General features: G+C 36.3%; 2 protein-coding genes and 1 long non-coding RNA gene across 3 annotated transcripts; all 3 read left to right on the top strand.

Moving 5' to 3' along the window:
• Window positions 1-832: 832 nt before the first annotated feature.
• On the top strand, window positions 833-7,175 carry LOC115964115. Its single transcript, XR_004085989.1, has 3 exons — window positions 833-1,043; window positions 5,982-6,020; window positions 6,605-7,175. It is a non-coding gene; the product is annotated as an uncharacterized LOC115964115 (long non-coding RNA).
• Window positions 7,176-8,712: 1,537 nt separating this feature from the next.
• On the top strand, window positions 8,713-9,745 carry LOC115964114 (monothiol glutaredoxin-S6-like). Its single transcript, XM_031083441.1, has one exon. The coding sequence runs from the start codon at window positions 9,292-9,294 to the stop codon at window positions 9,613-9,615; it is 324 nt and encodes a 107-aa protein (XP_030939301.1). The 5' UTR covers window positions 8,713-9,291; the 3' UTR covers window positions 9,616-9,745.
• Window positions 9,746-13,168: 3,423 nt separating this feature from the next.
• On the top strand, window positions 13,169-17,293 carry LOC115964500. Its single transcript, XM_031083798.1, has 2 exons — window positions 13,169-15,297; window positions 15,364-17,293. The coding sequence occupies exons 1-2, from the start codon at window positions 13,169-13,171 to the stop codon at window positions 17,291-17,293; spliced, it is 4,059 nt and encodes a 1,352-aa protein (XP_030939658.1).
• The last annotated feature ends 195 nt before the right edge of the window (window positions 17,294-17,488 follow it).

Below are 17,488 nucleotides of genomic sequence, written 5' to 3' on the forward strand. Positions count from 1 at the left end.
ATGCCAAGAATCATGTATTTCAGTGGTATGGTTGGAATCCTCCTCCCTTCCTCATAACAATTGAATTACCAAAAAAGAAAGTTAGGGGTGTGCATAAAACTGAAGAACCGATAAAACCAAATGAAACCGATCGAACCGTGTCCAAAATTTCGGTTCGGTTTCAGTTCCTATTTCTCACAAACCGAAATTTCGATTTCGGTTTCGGTTTCGGTTTTCGGTATGTATGCACCGAACTGAATAATATATACTAGCCTCTGAGCACGTACATGATGAAGTAAAAAAAAAGAAGAAAAAAAAGAAAACAAAAGAATACATGGGGTGAGTTTTGTAGATTGGAGAAGTTTTAAAACTAACAAAAGAGTGATCCCATTTTGTAGGAGTTAGTGAGTAGAAGTAGGAATTTAAATCAACGTAAAAGTAGGAGTTTATTAGAAGCATGAAGATATTTCAACATAGAAGTAGGAATTTATTATTTTTGTTAATTTACTATTTTAACCTCATTTTTAAGTTGTTGGCTAATTAATTTAAGGGTATTTTTGACAAGAAAAAAAACAATAACTATTTTATATTATAATATTATATATATATATATATTTATATAATATAATATAAAATCAGATTGGGCCGGCCTTGCAAATATATTGGGCAACCTGCAACTAGGCCTTTCAAATGCATTAATGCATTAGGCCTCGGGCCTTGCAAATAATGAAGCCCATTAACCCATTAAACTAATTAAATATCTAATTAAACTTAAATTAATTAGGTAAACTAATTAAACTAAAACAAAAATTTAAAAACCTAGCACACGTTTCACTCTCATCTCAATCTCACTCTCACACACAGAACACAGCCTCCAGCCCTCCACAGTCACTCTCACACACAAGAAGGAGAGACAGAGAGAGAGACCCTTCACATCGGTAAGTTTTAGTCCACAGTCACTCCAAATCTTCTTTCTGCCGCCAGCCTCCGCACACCGGCCTCCACACGATGGCCTTCCCACACCAGTCTCCCCACGACACGATCATCTTCCTTCTTTTCTCACGGTATGATTCTTCTTTTTTCTTTCTATCTCTTCTCTTTTCTTTCTCTGTCGCTTTGTATCAACTTCGTTCATCAGCTTTGTTCAACTGCTCTATTGCTTAATTTCTCCATTATTTCCTCTCTCTTTTTTATATTCTGGGTTTGTTTAATATTGAATCAATGCTATTTTTTCAATTTTTATGTGCAAATAAAGTTAGGGTTTTGAAAAAACCCATGTGCTTGGTTGTTTATATTCTGGGTTTTTTTTTTTTTCCTTTGTTTGCTTTCTTAGAAACTAAAGGATAAGGAAACCGAAAAAACCCACTGAAACCGACCGAAACCGATTGAATTCCAATTACTTCGGTTGGTTTCGGTTGAGAATTTCACAAACCGAAAATTTCGGTTTCGGTTGGCCAACACTTAGAAAACCGACGGAAACCGAACCGACACATTAGAAAATGATTAATGATCCCATTCAGTCTTAATCATTTTTCATTAGTATTCATCCACCTAACCATTTGAATCCATCGTTGCCCTTCTGGCCTTGGCAATTGGCATCTCGTACATCTATATATTACCGGAATTAACGTAAATAGATTTCATAGCTTAGTCTGTTTCATAGGCAATATAATAATAACCATTACAATAGCTAGCTTTTGAATTCTGTGAGTTTGGTTTTATGTGAGAGTATTAGTACTCTAAACCTCCACATGGATTTGTCAACCTAAATATTTGACCATTTAAGTATTCACTAGGACTTATGTCTTCTTTTAACTTATATAGGTGTCAAAAAAAAAATGCTAAGGGTAAAAAAAAAAAAAAAAAAAAAGAAAAAGAATAAGAAGTTTACTTTCTGTAGTTAATGTACATTGTGTACGTCCTTATCATTTTCTAATTCACAAAATCCCAAATGCAGAATTATAAAAAGCATACGGGCATGGAAAACATGATCACGGTGTTTCTAATATTAATTCTATAAAATGACAATAAGATTTTAAGTATATCAACAAATAGAGTGTTGATGAGGACTATTGCTACAGATTTTTGGGTTGTTTTTATTAGCTTTTATTATTTTAATATTTCACTCTTGCACTCAAAAGAATAAGAAAAAAGCTGTTAAATTGAAGATTTTTTTTTTCTCTGTTTTGGATGCAAAAAGAATGTTTCATATCTTGCTTGTCATGTATGTGCATGACACATGAGCATTCAAATTTGGATAGCCTACCTAGGAGATCTGCTTATCAATGCATCGTCACATCCAATTTGAGGTTGGGGCCGGTTTTACTGTTAGATTTTGGCAGGATATTTGGTGTGGGGACGCTTCTTTGTGTGTGCTCTACCCAAGACTTTTTTTGTTAAGTCGAAATAAGGAGGCCTCTGTGTCTGAGTTGATGAAGTTCCCAAATGGTGTTCTTTTTTGGGATCTAACTTTTAGAAGATACAGCGAAGATTGGGATTTGGAATCCTTCTACAGTTTAATGTCTAGGATTTATGGAGCTTCTTTGAAAGGAGTTGGGGACGATAAGATGTGTTGGAAACCTGCTAGGGGTAAAGGTTTTACTGTTCATTCCTATTACCAAGTGCTGACTAATAGTGTCGATCAATCTTTCCCTTGGAAGACTGTTTGGAAGTCTAAGGTCCTCTCTAGAGTTGCTTTTTTTGTGTGGACTGCAGCTTTAGGGAATATTTTGACTATTGATAATCTTAGGAAACGGCAGATTTTGATTTTGGATTGGTGTTGTATGTGTAAAAGAAATGGGGAATCTGTTGACCACCTCCTTATCCATTGTCCTATTGCTTTTGATTTATGGTCTATGGTGTTTACTCTATTTGGCATTCATTGGGTTATGTCGAAAACAGTGGTGGATCTGTTGGCTTGTTGGCAAGGAAAGTTGGGAGGCATCGGAATTCGGCTATTTGGATGGCTGTGCCCCATTGTTTGATGTGGTGCATTTGGAGGGAGAGGAATAACCGACATTTTGAGGACTTAAAGAGATCAGTTGCAGATCTTAAACTATTCTTCCTTAAGACTCTTTTGGATTGGGTTATAGTGTTTGGTTTTCGTTCTTTTTCTTCAGTCCATGGTTTCATAGACTTTTGTACTTTATGCACTTGATTTGTATTTGTCCCTGACGTATACTTTCTATATACTCAGGTGACACTCCTTTTCTTTTTAATATATTCTTATCTCTATATATATATATATATATATATAAAACCGAAGCCTCTAAAGCTCCCACAATTTTCCACGTCACCATTATTTTCTTTTTCTTTTTATTTTAGATTTTATACCTTATATATTTATTATTCCACGTCACCATTATTTTCTTTTTCTTTTTATTTTAGATTTTATACCTTATATATTTATTATTCCACGTCACCATTATTTTCTTTTTCTTTTTATTTTAAATTTTATACCTTATATATTTATTATCAATTTTCCACATCACCGTTATTTTCTTTTTATTTTTATTTTAGATTTTACACATCTCATAATTTATTTAGTTAGTTTGTAGCATTTACATTATAGAATAATAACTACTACTTATGTGTGTATTGCTCATACAAAATAATCTATGCTTTTGATAGTTTTGTGTTGAAGTTGGAAAAGCTGGTCTCTCTCTCTTTTTCCTTAATCCTAAAGAGAGAGGACGGAAGAGAGAGTCCTAACAGGAGTCTCTCTCTCTTTTTTCCTTAATTCTAAAGTCTTTTTTTTTTACGTGAGTCTTTTTTTTTTTTTTTTTTTTAATCCTTTTTTTTTGAATCCTAAAGTGAGTCCTTTTTTTTTTCTTTTTCTTTTTTTTAAAATTCTAACGTGAGGTCTAATTAAAAAATATATATAATTATTTTTTAATCTTAATTCTAACGTAAGTCTCACAAAAAGTCAAAAACTTCATTTTTATATTACATATAGATAATAATAATAATGTGGTAAGCTTTAAGAATATGAAAATGCAATTTGTAGATCTACTATCAAGATAACATATATTAGATTGGTAATAGATATTAGATTTAATTGCAGTTGAGTATTATGTGAAGTCATCACCATAGAATAGCCCACGTTGGAATGTATTATGTGAAACCAATGATATGAAAGAAAAAGAATTTTTCTAAACCATTATATTGAACAAAAAATTACTTATTTTCATTCATTTTCAAGTTATACAATTTTTTTTTTTTTTTTTTTAAAGTCAAGTTCATAGAACTTTAAGCAAAATAAATACTTTTTATTTTTATTTAATTATCCCGTGCATCACATGGGTTAGCGACTAGTTACTTATAAATAAAAAAGATGTCAAAAAAATTTTAGATGAATAATGACAATTATTTACCCTAGCTTTAAATAATTCTCTTATCAAAATAACTACAAAGATTCGAAAAAAAAGTGGGATTTATATTTCTATTTTAAAAGCCCAAGAGAGCTAGTAATTCCATGCATGGAAGAACTGCCAGTGTCACGTTCTTCTCCTCGGTTTCAAGAGTTTGTAGTTGTACCCCATATATGTACGGTAAACCAGCTGCGTAGTATACAGGAACTCTATATTTTTGAGCATGTAAAAGATTAACGGTATTGATTGTAGTTGAAAAATGGGCTTTGATTGTTAAATTTGGCTTTCAGACTTGGGGATTTTAATAAAGGTTAGTTGGTTTGGCTTCAAAAGACACTATTATCACATGGTGGCCACAACTAAAACCTATATTGGAATTTGACCAAGAATGAGCACTGTTTTACATTATCAGAGATCTTCGGAAGCATGTGTGACTATTTAATAATCTGAAATATGACTAATAAGAAGATCAACCTTTTTGTTCCCAGTGACAAAGATCAGTTCAGTCCAAATTAAGATTAGTTATTGCATGTTCAATTAAATGGAAGGGAAAAGAATGGCCCCGTTTTAAACATGCGGCTATAAAATATGTCTACAGCCGCGTTTTTTAGTGTTATAGCCGCATTTTTTGGTTTGGAGCTATTGCCACGTTTTAAACACGCGGCTATAGTGCCTTTCTATTTTTTTTTTTTTTAATCTAAACTATGACCGCGTTTAAAAAATGCGACTCTACCTTCTCTATAGCTGTGTTTTATAGACACGGCTAGAAACTTAGTCTGTAGCTGTGTTTATAAAACGCAGCTTTAGTTTAGGAAGTGGCCGCGTTTCTTACATGCAGCTTCATATTTGCCTATAGCCGCAAGTTAAAAATGCGGCTTTCGGCTTTGTATAAATAGCATACTTCAAAAATTTCCAGCCCTATTTCCCATCGCACATCAGCCTTCATCTCTCAAGCCCTCACTCTCCATCTCCGATCTCAACCCTCACCCTCCATCTCTCCGATCTCAAGCCCTCACCCTCCATCTGTCATTCTCAAGCCCTCACCCTCCATCTCTCCCATCTGTCCTTGTCTCTGTTCTCTCTTGCTTCTCTTCTCCCTCATCGGTGACCAAGGTCGGGGAGAGCTTGAGCTCTTTTGGATTTTCTGGTGGTGGTAAGGAGGTTGTCGAGTAAGGATGGGTATGCATTTTATGGGTATGAAATTTTCTGGATTTTCGGTTCACTGTGCCACTGCATACTCCCTGAGGCCCTTAAAGCCACCACTGTATGCCATGACCCTGATTCCCAAGGATATGAGAACGAAAAGAAGAAACTGAGGAAACTCATTTAGTTGCTTGTCATCAATCTCAATGCATCAGAGGGAAGTATCAATCTCAATGCATCAGAGGAGTGCATTTAGTTGTTTATCACCGTTGTGTTCTTGTTGTTGTTAGTGTACTATGTGTATATTTTCCTTTTGATCAAATTAAAAGAAGCTGTCTTCGGTGCTGTATTCGACCACTAACTGTTATATTCAAATAATGGTGTAAATTTTTTGTTTGCTTTATTGATACTCTGTTCTTTAATTGGTATGATTTATTTTATTGTATTCAGCCTTTAAATTTGCGGCAACTTTGTCTCTTATTATTGCAGTTTATGGAGGCAGTTATTGGGTTGCGAGCGGGTTCCCAGGTATATCATAGCTTATTCACACTCTTGAGAATGCTTTATAATATTTTATTGTTTCCTTAATGAATTGCAGGAATTTAATTGGGGGATGCTTCATAATGGTAGTGATTTTGTGAGTATATAATATAGTTAGGAAGAATGTTACGAGTAGATGCCTTATATATTTTGTGGGGGTTTCATGGTAGCTACACATCTGTCTACATAATAATTTGTCTGCATAATGATCTGCCTACATAAGGACTATTTGGAATGCACAGGGTGTGTAACCAACCAATCCTAAACATAGTATATGCTATTTTTTTCCAACCTTGATTCATTGGTTTGATATTATTGTGAGAATATATAATGGAGGAAACTCATTTTACTCTTTTTGCACTGGTCATTTACGGGCAATAGCTAATCTAAGATTAAAAACAATAGATTTTTTTAGCTAATAAGAATTTATTAGTAAGTATCCCTAGTAGTTTTTTTCCATTATATTAGTTACATAGCTATATGTCACACCGGTAGCTAGTCTAGTAGCAGTTGTTTTAATAATTTGTAATTTTCTTAAATGTCAAGTTTTTATTTCTTGTGTATGATTGCAGTGATGGCTCAACCACCAAGGAATCATAAAAAGATAATTTTTGTTGTGTTGCTACATCAATTAGATTTACTATGTCAAAAGTGGATGATGTTAGTGCACGTGTGCAATAGTGATTCTTTCTAGGAATAGGAGAGTTGGAAGAATTGGAGGTTGGGGTGACCAAATATTGGAGAGAGCAAATGTGAGAATTGTAAATATGAATCAAATGGTTTGGATGGATGATACAGCATCCATAAACAATGTACGAATGGACAGGAGAGCATTTAGAAAACTTTGTGACATGCTCCACATACATGGGGGTTTGAGGCCATCTAGGAATATGGAAATGGAGGAGATGGTAGCATCTTTTCTACATGTACTTGCACATCTTGCAAAAAATAGAGTTGTAGCACAACAATTAGCTCGGTCAGGTGAGAGTATAAGTAGAAACTTCAATGCTGTATTGCATGATGTCCTTCATCTTCATAGCATCCTTTTTAAGGAATCGGAGAGCCTATAATTACTTTGCATGAATGGTTTTGTGAGCAACATTACTTTGAATAAATTGTTTACAAAATTAATGGTTAAATTAACTGAAATCTCGTTATATTCTAATTTTATGCTAGCAAGTGGCATCTGATATGGGACCTGGTGGTAAAAGTTCCCTTTTTTTTTTTTCCTTTTATTATTATTTTTTTTTTTAAAGAATGGGTAATGCATTTGTGGGGTATCATTTTATTTAGCTTTCTTTATATGATAAAAGTTTCCAATAATCATGCCTCTTTGATAAGTTTTCATATATAAAGTCCTGATTGCATTATCCAGGTTACAAATTTTTATTTCACAATTAGAATCCACTTTCTATTGCTAATCTTTGAAGTAATAAAAATATTAGGGTGAAAAAATAAACACTTAGCCACATTATTATATATGCTTTTGACTCAATGGTGGGTATTTTCTTTTGGCAAAAATAGCAAGATTGAAGTACTAATTAATCTACAATCGGATACCAATACACTTTTAAAGAGAACCACACATTATTATATATGCTTTTGACTCAATGGTGGGTATTTTCTTTTGGCAAAAAAATCAAGATTGAAGTACTAATTAATCTACAATCGGATACCAATACACTTTTAAAGAGAACCACACATTATGCTAAATAGGCTTGATTTGTCCAGTTGTTCAATGCACTAGTATTTAACGAAGAGAATATATCTTATATAGTAGCATTACCGATTAGTGCAATGTGTCAAAATAGATATATAATGTGTTAGGTCAACTTTAAAAAGCATATTTTTCTTGAATTGATCTGGTTGTGAATCAAGTTATGAGAAAATTTCCACCAGATAATTGGATAAATCCTATAATCCTACTTTTTTTCTCAACCTGGCCAGATGATCCAAGATCTACTTAGTAAATCTTTGATTTTTTTTTTTTTTTTTGGGTGGATAAGTTGTTTTCATATTTTAGTTATAACGTGAAAATGAGTTTGAAAGAATTTTGTTGTTTAACTCACATATAAATTATTGGAACAAAGTTTAGCTACAAAATTGATTGTAGTTTTAGCCTACAATCTTACTAAATATCTTTTTAGTGGTGGTGAATTTTGATAAATCCACTATTAGATTATGGGTTTGTTTTGATACAGTTGAAAATTGAAAGCACTGTAACAAAATAATTTTTAATTGTGTAAATAGTATCGTATGACCCATTTTTAATGAAAAATTTGTTGAAAAGTGATGTTTGTAGGTCCCGTGAACAGTGCATGGGTCTACTGTTCATGCTTAAAAGTCAACAAAATCGGCTAAAAAAAAAAAAAAAAAAAAAAAACTGAAAACGGCAGGAAACGCCAATGCAGGAAACGCAATCCAAACAGCACTTACATCTTCTTTTTATACTTTCCATGCTTGCTAAAATTTCAAGAATATTAAAGATTAATAATTATATCATCAATAAATTTTTTAAAATGCAAGTTTTTATAATTTAAAATTATACGTAAAATATAAGCTTATAAATTATATAGTAAATAATATCTAATTGACACAAAATTTGACATATGTATTAAAAATGTAAATAACATGCAATTCAACGGTTAGATTTTTAAAATATGTAGTAATATTTATTTTATTGAGTTAATTTGTAGCCTGAAGTTACAACCAATTTTGTAGTTAAATTTTGTCCTAAATTATTAATATTTCTTGTAATTCAGTTGGTATGGCTTAGAGAGAGTCATGCATGAGCATTCCATTAATTTTCTAACACCTCCTTCTATGATATATTTAAAACTCTATATTAATCACTTAATTCGAAACTTAAAAAGGGATAATCGGCATTAAGGAATGTACTCCCCCACCATTGTGATCAGTGATAACATTTTGCATGTCAATATTCTGATATATGCAACTTGTTATTCTGTGAAATTCCCAGAATGACAACACTAAGTTAACGTAGTTAAGATGATGGTTAGGTACATGTACATATGCTACAGTATTGCTCTTCAATGAGCAAAAAGCCACTTAAGTCATTGTCAAGTAATCATAAAGGGTAAATTTGGAATGCACTGAGATATCTTCTTCCTAAACAATGATCTATAAATAGACACCAGTTGGAGCTCAAGTTCCTCAAAGCAAAGCCTCATATTAACTCACTTCACAAGCTTCAAAACATACACACTCACATTTTCCTACTTTTTCAAACTTCATAACAATGGATGTGGTGACAGGGTTGGTGGCTGAAAAGCCAGTAGTGATCTTCAGCAAGAGCTCTTGTTGCATGAGCCACTCCATAAATTCACTAATATGTAGCTTTGGGGCAAACCCTACAGTCTATGAGCTTGATCAGATACCAAATGGAAGGCAAATTGAAAGAGCACTGTTGCAGTTGGGGTGTCAACCAAGCGTACCAGCTATGTTCATTGGGCAAGAATTCATTGGTGGTGCAAATGAGGTTATGAGCCTCCAAATAAGGAATGAGCTGGTCCCTTTACTCATAAGGTCCAAAGCTATATGGATTTGGAATAAAAGTAAATAACTTCTGCATCGAACTTAAACACCATGTTTCTATTATATAATGCTACTAGGGCTTGAATAAGTGGTGTTTTGTAACTCTACTTGTACTCTCTTTTTGGCCGAGTGGAATAATAATCTTTTTTTGTCTCAAACTAAGTTCAAGAGGAAGTGGAATAACTTTAACTGTCAAGTACTATAATGCATGTCTATCCTTTACATCGACACAGAAATTGTTAAAAAATCTAAAATATCTAGTATAGATTGTGATATGGAAAAAATCTAAAATATCTAGTATTGATTGTGATATGGAATTGCAAGTAATTTTGTATGTCAAATAGTTAGACTTGTCCCGAGTATAGAAAGAGTATTTAAATTTTCTGTGAGCATATAAGTAACACAAACACCAACAAATAAATTCTAAAAGGATTAGGTTAAGTTGGATCTAGTGCTCCTATGCACTGGATCTGTTAAGATATATATATATATATATATATGTGATAATTATTTGATACATATCCAAGTCCTAATGGGTCCAATGAATAAAAGCATTGGACCCAAGCTGGTTCTAAAAAAATATATAAACATATGGTACTAAAACATGCATATATGTATATCACATAATTGTTAGTATCGTACAATACGCAATACGTATCGTATCGTATACAAAAAGTTTCGTATCCTAAAGGCGTATCGTAAGTGCTCATAAATCATCCGATACATAAGTACGTATCGTATAAATCGTACCGTATCGATGAATCATATGTATCGTACGATATATAAGCATGTAGGTTTAAAATGAGTTTTTTTGTTAAAATTTGTGGTTTTATTTGATTTAAACAAGTTGTTAGACTTTGTTAACACAAAATTATTGGGAAACTTAATTGAGTCTAATGAAATAGCAAGTCAATGAGTTTTTTTTCCTCCCTTCTCTTTCTCCTACAAAATTTAGACTATACTTGTAACACTCACTTTCATATGTGCAAATTTATTTTCTATGCTATTAATAATGTATTAAAAGAAAATACAATTATTTTGTTATTATTATTTTGAGTCTAAAAAGCTAGAATGCCATGAAAAAATAAAAAATATATATATATTAGAATAAAAAAACCAAAAAAAAAGTAAATGTTGATAATAATAAAGAAAATGTCTATGAAAAAATAATTTTGCAAGATGCTGAACATGATGATAACATTGATTTAGATGGAGTTGATTAGCCAAGATGATGAAAAGATATTATTATTTTGGTTCATATATCATGTATTACTTCTGAGTTTAATCAATTTGAATGTGCATGTTATAAACATAATTTGATTTATTTAGTTAGCTTTGTTAAATTTTATTACATACGTAATGATTAAATTGGTCATTAGTTGAATATATTTTGAATTTATAATAAGTATACCTTTTCTATATTTATAACTATAATTATTTTATGATTTTATTAGATGTTTGTGTATTTTACGATACACGATTCGATACGATACACAATATAGAAAAATCAAAAATCGATTCACGATACAATTCACGATTTGACAATTATAGTTGGGACCATAGTTGTCAAATCGTGAATCATATCGTGAATCATTTTTTTCATTTTTATGTATTGTGTATCGTATTGTATCGTGTATCGTAAGATACACAAACACTATATAAAATTTATAAAACATTACACATATACATATATTTATTATAAAATTGAAACATATGCAAATAATGACCACTTTAATTATTACTTATGTTATAGTATTTGACTAAACTAACCAAATGGAGAATAAAAAAGAAGAGTTCTCGGTAGAGAGTAGTCTTTTACTCTCTCTACTGTAGCAGTTTGTTTCCCTTCCTTTGTGAAGGAGGCTGTGGTCCCTCTAGTATCGTAGCTACTAGGAGGGTTTGTTTCTAGTGTAGTAGACTGTGGTAAGGTTGTTTTTAGGTGGGGTAGTAGGTTTTTTTTTTTTTTTTTTTTTTTTTTTTTTTTTTTTTTTTTTTTTCAGAATGGAGGAACTAACCAATAGATGGCGGAGTCTCTCGCTAACAAAGGAGGAAGAAGTACGAATGGATCTGACAAAGGAAAAAAAGGCAACTGGCGCAGTCTTGGCTGCGAAATTTTTTACTCGGAGAAACGTAAATGTTGAGGCGGTGGCAAAGACTTTCAGGCCATTATGGCGTACTAGAGGGAATTTTGAGGTTTGTGAGGGCATAGACAATGTCCTCTTGTTCGATTTTGAGTTGGAAGCAGATGCGGAAAAGGTAATGCAGGGACAACCTTGGGCGTTTGATAGGCATTTGGTGGCGGTGCAGCGGTACGATGGGTCAGTACCGGTCCAAGAGATAGAGTTTAAGACGACCACCTTCTAGATTCAAATTCACAACCTCCCATTTCAGTTGTTAATGGTGGAGGCGGCGGTGAGTATTGGCGAGACTATTGGAAGAGTCTTAAGGCCAAAGGATTCTGGCGAGATGAAGGGTGGGAATTTTATGAGGGTCAGAGTGGAGGTGGATATAACCAAAGCGTTGTGCAGAGGGCGGAAAATATCGTGGGATCAATCAGGTGAAGGATGGGCAGCGTTCATGTATGAACGGCTGCCAAATGTCTGCTACTGGTGTGGGTTCCTCTCCCATGACGATAAGGACTGCTTGCTCTGGCTGAATAGTAAAGGCGCGCTAAGGGTCGAGGAATAACAATTCGGACCTTGGCTTAGAGCTCCACAGTTCAACCATGGCAGGAAGTCCGTTGTTGAGGTGCAAGGTTTCGACCAACCACGACAGATGAAGATGCAGTTCACGGTTAATGGGATTGCGAAATCGGGGTCAGTGGTGATGGAGAACCAGAGTAGTGTGGATCATGCGACTGCTTGCGCACCAGATGATATGCCTGAAGCGGAGACAGCGGCGTTAATGGTGGTAAACGGCGGTGGAGTTAAGCAGAGGTTTGGTGAACGTATGCATGACGTGGCTGTACGAGATTCTCGGGAGCAAATCCCGGATTTTGAGGAAACTTTAAAAGCACTTGATGAGGAGATTTGTAACGGACCAAAGAGACCGAATGTCAAGGCTGCAGTTATTGAAAAAACGGCAGAAGGCTCTGATTGCAGCGTGAATCTCGTTGATGTCGTGATCATGGAGGATGATAAGGGATTCGAAACTCAGCAGGAAGATCGGAATGGAAAGCTGGTAGATTTAAGGGCGGATGAGGTGTTGACTAACTTTGAATTTAATGTGGGTTGGGCTGATCCGGGCTTGAAGGGAATGAAAGATAAAACTAAGCCCACTAAAGGTGGAAATAAGGGGAAGCAAACTACAAAGCCCAATGGTCTTAGTGGAGGGTCCGGTAATATTGTTGCAAACAAAGGGGCTTTGGGCTTACATGAGGGGACTTGGAAAAGGATGGTGAGACAAAGCCCATCAACTAATATGGATCAAATGGGGAGTGTTGATGTTGGGCTGAAGCGAAAAATTGAAAGCTCAGAGGGAGACCTATTTGACGTAAACTTGCATGGAAAAAAGAAGAAAGTTGCAGAGGAAAATAATGGTACAGAAACGGCGGAGGTTGCTGGGCAACCCCGCCGAGACCAATGAGTCTCTTAAGCTGGAACTGCCGGGGGTTTGGGAACCTCCGGACAGTTAAAGCCTTGGAAAAGGTGGTGACCAAGGAAGAGCCCAAGGTTGTGTTTTTGATGGAGACAAAGTCGAAACGGGAATGGTTAGAGAAAGTGAAGGATCGTTGTAAGATGAAACATGGTTTAATTGTGCCTAGTGATGGAAGTAAGGGTGGGTTAGCTCTGTTGTGGAAGGAAGGAATTACTGTGAAGATTAACACATATGCTCAGGATCACATAGATGCTTGGATTGAAGGAGGATGGGATGGCGGTAGCTGGCATTTCACCGGGTTTTATGGTAATCCTGATACAGCGCAGCGCCCGAAGTCATGGGCCAAGTTAAAATCCCTTAAGGGAACAACCTCGGTGCCATGGCTCGCCATTGGAGATTTCAATGAAATAACGGGACTCACGGAGAAAGAAGGTGGCCGTGTACGTCCAAGGAGGCAGATGGAGAATTTTGTTGATGCTATAAACTACTGTGGTTTTAGGGAGGTGGACTTCATTGGACCGAAATACACTTGGTGGTATCATCGAGCGGATGGGATGCATATTCGGGAACGACTTGATAGAGCGTTGGCTAACAAGGAATGGATGGATTTGTTTCCCGCTGCAAAATTATACCATCTCTCTTCCTCGGCATCTGACCACTCACCACTCTCACTTCATCTGGTGCCAAAAAGGAAGAAAAAGAAAATAAGGAAGAGTTTTAGATTTGAGTCGATGTGGTTGAAGGATAGTAGGTGTGAGGAGATTGTTAAAGCGGCATGGGAGATAGGGGAACACTCCGGTGCAGAGGGTGTATTGAAGAGTTGTTTGGAGCATTGCAGACATGACTTAGAGAAATGGAATAAGGAGGAGTTTGGACACGTGGGAAGGAAAATTTCTGAGCTTCAACAAAAATTGGAGTGGTTGGAATTACAGCCATCTAGTTCGGGTATATTGGGCGAGTTAAGGACCACGAGAGTTAACCTTAACAAGTGGCTAGAGAAAGAAGATGAAATGTGGAGACAGAGATCAAGATTGAACTGGTTTCAAGGAGGCGACAGAAATACTAGTTTTTTTCATGCGAAAGCTTCGGCTAGACACCAGAAAAATTATATTGATGGCATAGTTGATGAGCAGGGGAGGTGGCAGGAGGATGAGTTGAAGATTGAGGAAGTTGCTGTGGCCTATTTTGAGAAGCTTTTTACTTCAAGCAAGCCAGAAGAGTTCTCCGAAATATTACATGTTGTCCAACCGAAAGTCACAACTGATATGATCGTTGAACTGACCCGAGTGTACACGGCACAGGAAGTGAGATTGGCCTTGAAGCAGATGTACCCACTGAAAGCCCCTGGCCCCGATGGTATGCCCCCCCTTTTTTTCCAACATTTTTGGAATACTTGTGGTGAAGTTGTAACAAGCACAGTGTTAGATTTCCTCAATCATGGTATGTCTCCTCCAAATTTTAATGAGACTCATATTGTGCTTATTCCAAAAATAAATGAACCGAAACATGTTTCTGATTATAGGCCGATTAGTCTATGCAATGTAACCTATAAGATAGCTTCTAAAGCAATAGCAAACAGGCTGAAAAAATTCCTCCCATCCATTATTAGTGACACCCAAAGTGCCTTTGTGCATGGAAGGTTAATCACGGATAATGTTCTGGTAGCCTTTGAGACTATGCATCATATTAGTAGGAAAAAAGGGAGTAAAGTGGGTGAGATGGCCATTAAACTTGATATGAGTAAGGCTTATGATAGGGTAGAGTGGGTTTTTGTGGAGAAAATTATGAAGAAATTGGGTTTTGATATTAAATTGAGGAGTTTGATCATGCAATGTATTACCACAATATCCTATGCTATCAAGATCAATGGTCGCCCTAGAGGTCGCATTATTCCTTCAAGGGGTATCCGACAAGGAGACCCCCTATCACCTTATTTATTTCTATTGTGTGCAGAAGGGTTATCTGCTTTGATTAAAGCTTCAGTGGGTAATGGCAGCATGGAGGGGATTGCTATCTGTCGTGGGGGTCCTCAGCTCTCCCATTTATTTTTTGCTGATGATAGCCTCATCTTTTGCAAAGCAACTATTGCAGAATGTGACGCCTTGCAAAGAGTGTTGGGGGTTTATGAGCAAGCTTCGGGTTAGCAGCTGAATAGAGCAAAAACTTCCCTATTTTTCAGCTGTAATACTCCGAAGGAGATCCAGGAAGAGATCAAAGGAAGATTTGGTGCCCAAGTAATCAAGCAGCATGAAAAATATCTTGGCTTGCCGTCTCTTGTGGGCAAAATCAAACGCAGCACTTTTAATGATATAAAGGAAAAGCTGGGTAAGAAATTGTCTGGATGGAAAGAGAAGTTGTTATCCAAAGCCGGAAAAGAAATATTGATTAAAGCAGTGGCGCTAGCTGTACCAACTTACACAATGAGCTGTTTTAAACTGCCAAATAATCTTTGTGATGAGTTAACAGCTATGATAAGGAAGTTTTGGTGGGGCCAAGTGAAGAACGAAAATAGAATCCCTTGGTTGAGTTGGGACAAAATGTGTGAATCAAAGTCAAATGGAGGTATGGGTTTTAAGAACCTTAAACTTTTTAATCTGGCTTTGTTGGCGAAACAAGGGTGGAGACTCCAGGTAGGCCAAGACTCTCTAGTTTATAGAGTGTTGAAGGCGAAATATTTCCCAAGGTGTGAGTTTATCCATGCATCACTTGGCAATAATCCATCATACTCGTGGCGAAGTATTATGGCAGCCCAATCATTAGTCAAAAAAGGCTTGAAGTGGAGGGTTGGGAATGGAGCAAGCATTCGCGTATGGGAGGACAAGTGGTTGCCTACTCCTCCATCTCACAAAGTTATTACCCCAAGGCTTTTCCTACATGCGGATACCAGGGTGGCAGATTTGCTAGACAGTGAAAAAGGGGAGTGGCGGACTGAGGTTATTGATACGGTATTTTTACCGCATGAGGCTGACAGTATCAAAAGCATTCCCATTAGTGCCCGGCTACCACCGGATAAACTTATTTGGTCCAAAACACCGAATGGTTTATTTACGGTGAGGAGTGCGTACAAGTTGGCTGTGAACCTGCTCTCAATGCCTAACAAAGGTGCCCCGTCGGATGCTAGCAAAATGAGGAGTTTTTGGAGAAGGGTTTGGAGCATCCCGGTACCTCACAAAATTCGCCATTTTATGTGGCATGCATGTCGTAATGCCTTGCCAACAAAGGACAACCTGCTGCGCCGGAAAATAGTTCAGGATGAGGTGTGTGAAGACTGCAAAGAGGCGCCGGAGTCAGTGTTTCATGTCCTGTGGGAGTGTCGGAAAGCTAGAGTGGCAAGGGAGTGTTCTAAGATGGTGTTTCCAGACCTGGGTGGTTCATCCCTGTCCTTCGTCGACGTAACGTGGAAGCTGATAATGCAGGAGGATGTGGGTGAGGAGCACGTGGCTCAGGTTGCCACGACGGCATGGGCAGTATGGCACAACCGGAATGAGGTCAGGTGTGGCAGAGTAAGTAAGACGGGGAGGCAGATATTCAGTTGGGCAACAGAGTATCTTCGAGAGTACAGAGCGGCGAATCAGCTTGACCGCCCAGTGGTTCCGACGCCTCAGCGGAGTGTCAGGTGGACTCCTCCACGGGATGGTCTTTTCAAGATCAACGTTGACGGAGCTATTTTCAAAAAACAGAGAGCAGTGGGCGTTGGGGTAGTAATCCGTGACAGTGAGGGTAGGCTTGAAGCAGCTCTAAGTAGGAAGATCCAGTTGCCGTTAGGAGCAGCAGAGGTTGAAGCCAAAGCAGTCGAGGTAGGCCTGCTCTTTGCAAAGGACGTCGGTGTAAGGGATGTTGTACTGGAAGGTGATTCAACAGTGGTTTATAATGCTTTATGTAACTGTTCCCGGGCCCCATCCACAATAGCTGCTGTGACTAATGGGATTCAAGACATAGGCAAAGAATTTAGAAGTATTGAGTATTCTCACGTGCGGAGACAAGGGAACATGCCGGCCCATATTTTAGCAAAGAATGCATCTAGCATAAATGATTATGTTGCTTGGATTGAAGAGGAACCTTGCTGTATTATGCAAGCTCTTATCCATGATGTAACCTCTTTTTCGTAGTCGCAATAAAAGTATATCTATCTTTCGCATCAAAAAAAAAAAAAAAAAAAAAAAAAAAAAAAAAAAAAAAAACTAACCAAATGGAAATATATTTTTAACATCCATATCCAAAAGATAAAAATATTCATATCCAAATTCATTAGGGTTCAAAGTCACTACATATTATATTAGTCAAAATACTTTTTTTCCTAATCA

The sequence above is a fragment of the Quercus lobata genome, chromosome 10 (assembly GCF_001633185.2).
Source record: "Quercus lobata isolate SW786 chromosome 10, ValleyOak3.0 Primary Assembly, whole genome shotgun sequence".
NCBI classification, from domain to species: Eukaryota; Viridiplantae; Streptophyta; class Magnoliopsida; order Fagales; family Fagaceae; genus Quercus; species Quercus lobata.

Bases quoted from the DNA above. Each gene is read 5' to 3' on its own strand.
- LOC115964114 (XM_031083441.1), top strand. From the start codon at position 9,292: ATGGATGTGGTGACAGGGTTGGTGGCTGAAAAGCCAGTAGTGATCTTC.
- LOC115964500 (XM_031083798.1), top strand. From the start codon at position 13,169: ATGAGTCTCTTAAGCTGGAACTGCCGGGGGTTTGGGAACCTCCGGACA. The intron at 15,298-15,363 runs GTTGGGGGTTTA...CCTATTTTTCAG, and splicing joins TGTGACGCCTTGCAAAGAGT to CTGTAATACTCCGAAGGAGA.